Source organism: Lissotriton helveticus (genome assembly GCF_964261635.1).
Source record: "Lissotriton helveticus chromosome 1_1 unlocalized genomic scaffold, aLisHel1.1 SUPER_1_unloc_8, whole genome shotgun sequence".
Classification (NCBI taxonomy): Eukaryota; Metazoa; Chordata; class Amphibia; order Caudata; family Salamandridae; genus Lissotriton; species Lissotriton helveticus.
Genome location: NW_027611725.1, coordinates 41,553 through 47,011, shown reverse-complemented (window position 1 = coordinate 47,011; position 5,459 = coordinate 41,553). Strand labels below are relative to the sequence as shown.

The following is a 5,459-nucleotide window of genomic DNA, read 5'->3' as shown; positions in this document are numbered from 1 at the left end:
TCTCTAGATGCTGCCACAGAACCAGCAATGTTCCGCAAAATGACCTAACACCCGAACCACTTATGAATTTACACCAGTATGTGCTTGTTAAATTAGTTTTAGTGTGTTGGGCTTATGGGTTTAACTAATCCCTTACACTAGCTTTTCAATTACCCTTTTTAGTCCAAGCATTGTTCACATTGTTGCTTTTACAGGCAGCATGATCAGGTGTACTTGGGTGTTTTGCTTTCTAACTATACCTAAATAAATAAAAACAAACAATGGTTATTTTCTTTTAGTTCACATTGTGCTCGTCTCCCAGTATGTTTTGCTGGCATTTTTTATTTTTTCCCTAGGTTTAAAGAAATGAACAGTCACAGAGAACAGAAAGCTTTATAAATTTACAAATATCTGTTTTTTTCTTCCTTCCTACTAATCCAGTCTTTTATCACCTACTTTTTATAATCTGGTATTCGAAGATTCCATATAATTGTAATTTTATTGTTTTGAGTAATTTCTTCATCTCAAAAGAACTGCACTTGTTTATTCCTGAGTATGTCCACAGACAGGATGTTGATGTACTTAAATGTTTGCAGATTTGCTTCACCTCTAGGATTATTTCTATGCAAGTTTCATTAAGGTGAGTTTTTGCTTATGGTATTCAAAGGATTATAGGGGTGACAATCAGAAAAAGGTCTTCACTTGTTCAATGTACTTGAATGTTTTTCCCTTGGGTGTGTTTGCTGAAGGCTTTTGTAGTAGTGATGACTAACTAAAGCTCTTCACACATTCACTGCACTTGAATAGTTTTTCCTGTATGCATACACTGGTACTTTGTAGGTGTGAAAATCATCAAAAGCTCTTCAAGCATTGGCTGCACGTGAGTGGGTTTTCCTTTGTGTGTATTCACTGATTTCTTTGTAGGTTTGATAATCGACAAAAGGTCCTCTCATATTGACTGCACTTGGCTTTTCCTCTGTATGTGTAAGCTGATGATTCATTAATGTAGTGGATTTACTATAACTACTTTCACATTCACTGCGCTGATGTGGTCTTTCCCCAGTGTGAGTTCTCTCATGCTGTTTTAGGTGTGATGATTGACTAAAGCTCTTCTCACATTCACTGCATTTGAATGGCTTTTCCCCGGTGTGCGTTCGCTGATGATATCTTAATGTTGATAAGTCACTGAAACTACTTCCACATTCACTGCAATGATATGGTTTTTCCCCAGTGTGAGTTCTCTGATGCTGTTTTAGGTGTGACGATTGACTAAAACTTTTCTCACATTCATTGCACTTGTATGGCTTTTCCCCTGTGTGCGTTCTCTGATGAATCCTGAGATTTGAGGAGTCCCTAAAACTACTTCCACATTCATTGCAATGGTATGGTTTTTCCCCTGTGTGTGTTCGCTGATGGCTTTGTAGGTGTGATAACTGACTAAAGCACTTTGCACATTCACTGCACTTGAATGGCTTCTCCCCTGCGTGCGTTCTCTGATGAATCTTTAGCTTTGACGAGTCCCTAAACCGACTTCCACATTCATTGCAATGGTATGGTTTTTCCTCTGTGTGTGTTCGCATATGATTTATTAATGTTGTGGATTCTCTAAAACTACAACCACAACTAGTGCATTTAAATGGTTTTTCCTCTGTGTGTGTTCGCTGATGAATTCTGAGTTTTGCCGATTCAGTAAAACTACTACCACATTCATTGCAATGGTATGGTTTTTCCCCTGTGTGTATTCGTTGATGGCTTTGCAGGTGTGATAACTGACTAAAGCTCTTCAAACATTCAATGCATATGAAAGGTTTTTCTCCTGTGTGTGTTCGCTGATGTTTCCTTAATGTTGACGATTGACTAAAACTACTTCCACATTCATTGCAATGATATGGCTTTTCCCCGGTGTGTGTTCTCTGATGCTGTTTTAGGGTTGATAACGTACTAAAATTCTTCTCACATTGACAGCACTTGAATGGCTTCTCCCCTGTGTGCGTTTTCTGATGAATCCTTAGGTTTGAGGAGTCACTAAAACTACTTCCACATTCATTGCAATGGTAAGATTTTTCCCTTGAGTGTTTTTGTAAATGTCTTTGTAGGCCTGATAATTGAATGAAGCTCTTCACACATTCAGTACAGTTGAATGATTTTTCATCTGTGTGCGTTTGCTGACGGCACTTTAGTAGTGATGAGAAACTAAAGCTTTCGCTGCATGTGTATGATTTTTCTTTCTTTGGGTCAGGTATATATTTTTCTTCATCCCATGACGGCATTTCCGGATGGGCCAACATGGTTGATAAAGCACTTGTGTTAGTCTCATATTCCCTGCAAATGTGTGATATTTCAGTCATTTTCTTTCTGATTTAAGAATAAAGTACAATTATCACTAAATACCCTTCTTAGTGGGCGATTGTGTCTTTAGATTCAATAATGGTGTTGCGTGCTTATGGATAAAGATGAATCCTCCTACTGGTCACAGGAAATTGGGAAAAAGTTTGGTTTGTAGATAGCAGAACATGTCTTTCCTTCACCCTTCAGTTGTCTGCCTCCACTCCATTGTGCTTTTCTCTGGTTGTTGTTGTTCCGCTAGAATGTGTTTACAGTACACCTACAGCACTGAATGGTGGGTTGTTATAATTGTGGACAGCAAAGCATTGCTGTAGCCACATTCTACAGATCCCATGATAAAATGCTGTTATTGGACTTGTTCATACAGGAGGTAGTTTGCCATAATTCTCTAGAGTTCTTTTCTTCGTCTTGTTGCGTGGAGATGCACAGCTCATCCACTGAACTGCCCTTGACTGCTTCTTCCAGGATCTGTCAGTTTATGCTCGGGGTCCTCTGTCTCGGAAGTGAAGGCTTTTTTTACTATTGGAGCTTATTTACTCTGACTGTTTTTGCAGATTTACAGCATTCTCTTCTTTATTCATAAACATTTTGTGCATTCAAGGCTTTTTTTCTGTTGAATGTAAAACAAATTAAAATTACTACATGGAAAGATAATGGAATTTGCATGCACAATATTTAACTGGCCATAAAAACATCTCTGCTATACCATCTTTGAAACTTATCAAGGTTATTTCACTATAAACAGATATTTCAATAAAATTTCAGTTGAACATGTCACAACTTATTTATTTCAGAAAATGTTTTGATTTAACAGTGTTCATAGAGTAAATTAGTAAAGAAAGAACACTTGCGTAGTCAAGATTTTGTTAAAACAAAAACAGCGATTGGAGTAAGAGATGGACAGGAAGACCCAAGGCAGCTGGATGCACCTCACAGTCTTGTGGCATTCATCCAATATTTTTGCACATGGAGCTGCCTGGCTTCATTGCCTGCCCCTACAATATGCTGTTGGGCATTGGTTTGTTGATACTTTTTATTTTATGGTGCAACGTACCTGGTCTGGAAACTGATAATGCGGACCACTGAGGTGAAAATGGTACTGATGAAATGATTTTGGCGAGCGGATATTCTATTTGAAATTGAGGAATTGCAGAGTCCCAATTGTTAAATATTGCTGTGCTGCCACATGCTCGCCATGTGCTCTGTCCTCCCTCAGTGTTGACTGTTCTTGTAAACTGCCTAGAAACAAACTATATTTAGCATCTTCCACCTTCGCTCATGCTCAGAAGGGCCTAGCTAGTAGAATGCACCTGCTTCTCTAGTATAACTGTCAGGCTATTTTTTCTGCTATATAGAGAAGTAACTCTCCTCCCACTTTGTTGAGCAAGCAGATCTTGCATGCCCATATTAGTCATTTTGCATGCTTACATGTTGTGCAGGACTGCCCCTTGGTCTTATGCTGACTATGTAACCCTAAGCATATATAAGGCCCCTGTTCGCTGTACTCCTTAGACTGCCTCATTCAGTTGCTAAGGCTTCTGTGTGACGCAGTCTCCCCTCATCTGAGGTGAATAAATGCATTCTTTTTATATTTCAGCTTCTATGCCAATTTCTTCTTTGTTGGTTTAAAAGGACCAAGTATCTTTGGGACCCCTGAGAAGGTTTCTATTTTTTACACAATTGTTGTGGAAGTCCAATGTGCTGATTAGTTGACAAAAATAAAACAAATGTATCCTTTGTGCTTAGCCAAGAATGGCAGATAAATTGAGCAACATGAATAATTAGGTGTTGTCAGAAGAGCAGATAAACTGATGGTGCCACATTGGAGGGTGAAGTTGATGGATTTGTTACATGAGGGACATGGTGCACTAACGGCGCATGAATTTCACCAAGCAGCATACAGGGCCAAAGGAGTATGCACTTTAGCTTTGCATCTAACTTTATGGCATTCTTACAATGTTTCTGGGTAAGTTAATTTGTGGCACTTGGCACTAGTTTCCCTTTTGCCTGTGAAAACCGATCAAACTACAAGAGATACAGCAGATGATAAACTACACGATGTGTGGCCAAAGCCAGCAGCTCTCAGACGCTGAACGCATTGAGCAACACCAGCCTGATGAAAGGTCAGACTTATTGTCTTCTTTAAAATGACTGATCTTTATACTCCAAACTCCAATAATTCCTTCCAGTTCTATATCTGTCTGATTGAGAAATATTTGATTGATTTTGATAAGAAAGGTCCATGTTCTCCATAAGAAGGGGCTTAATTCCACAGGATGTATTGATAATGCAATTATGAGGGTATGCATGGACGGTAACTAAGATGGTGGGTTGAAGAGAGTACTCCTGACTGAGCCAGCCCTGTTTAATGTCTTTCACAGAACTGGAGTACAACTGGCAGGGCCGTCTAAACATTAGTAGCCATCTACTGACTCAAAAGCATAATTTGCTTAAATGTGAATTGGCAGTGTCCATTTCTGTAGAGGCAGCCGAGTGGGGAAAGGATCATAGTGGGGAAAGGATCATGGTGGGGAAAGGATCATGTTGGGCCACTGATCCAGCAAAGCCTCAGTAAAAAGTTGAAACAAGAGATATACTTAGATACTCTTTGATGGCCTACTGTGCGGATACAAAGGCCACATACAGAACAGACCAGGGAAGGGGGACGCCGCCAGGTAATTAGAAAATAACTGCTGAGATGCAAAGGAAAACAACAGCTTCATGCCATAATCAGACAGTGGGGGGGTTGTTGGAAAAACAGTGAAAACACCACACAAAAAGATCCTACACCAGCTTATACAAATAAGGCTAAATGTAATAAAGAACGACAAAAATCGAATTAGTAGAACTGGAGATATTGAACGTTAAAGTGTTTAGAGTAAATGGCGCCAAAAGAGTCAAGTACTTGCTGAAGCTATCTGATCACGGCAGATCGGGACACAGTAACACGCTCAGGCTGACTTGGCAGGAAAGAATCGCAGATGGTAGAGTCCAAGTGCAGATGCAAAGTTGGGTTTGTTGGAAGCATGTTATGTCCCCGAGGCTTCAGTTCAGGAGGACAGCCAACCAGAGGTTGGAGTCACTCTGGGTTCTGAGTTCAAGGGATGCAGGTCCAGTCCTTCTTACTCAGGCAA

The 5,459-nt window shown here is 39.8% G+C and overlaps 1 protein-coding gene across 1 annotated transcript; it reads right to left on the bottom strand.

Moving 5' to 3' along the window:
• Positions 1–828: 828 nt before the first annotated feature.
• On the bottom strand, positions 829–2,928 carry LOC144806494 (uncharacterized). The gene has a single exon (XM_078672846.1). It carries the CDS (start codon positions 2,325–2,327, stop codon positions 843–845), a length of 1,485 nt encoding a protein of 494 aa, XP_078528972.1. The 5' UTR covers positions 2,328–2,928; the 3' UTR covers positions 829–842.
• Between the last annotated feature and the right edge of the window lie 2,531 nt (positions 2,929–5,459).

Bases quoted from the DNA above. Each gene is read 5' to 3' on its own strand.
- LOC144806494 (XM_078672846.1), bottom strand. From the start codon at position 2,327: ATGACTGAAATATCACACATTTGCAGGGAATATGAGACTAACACAAGT.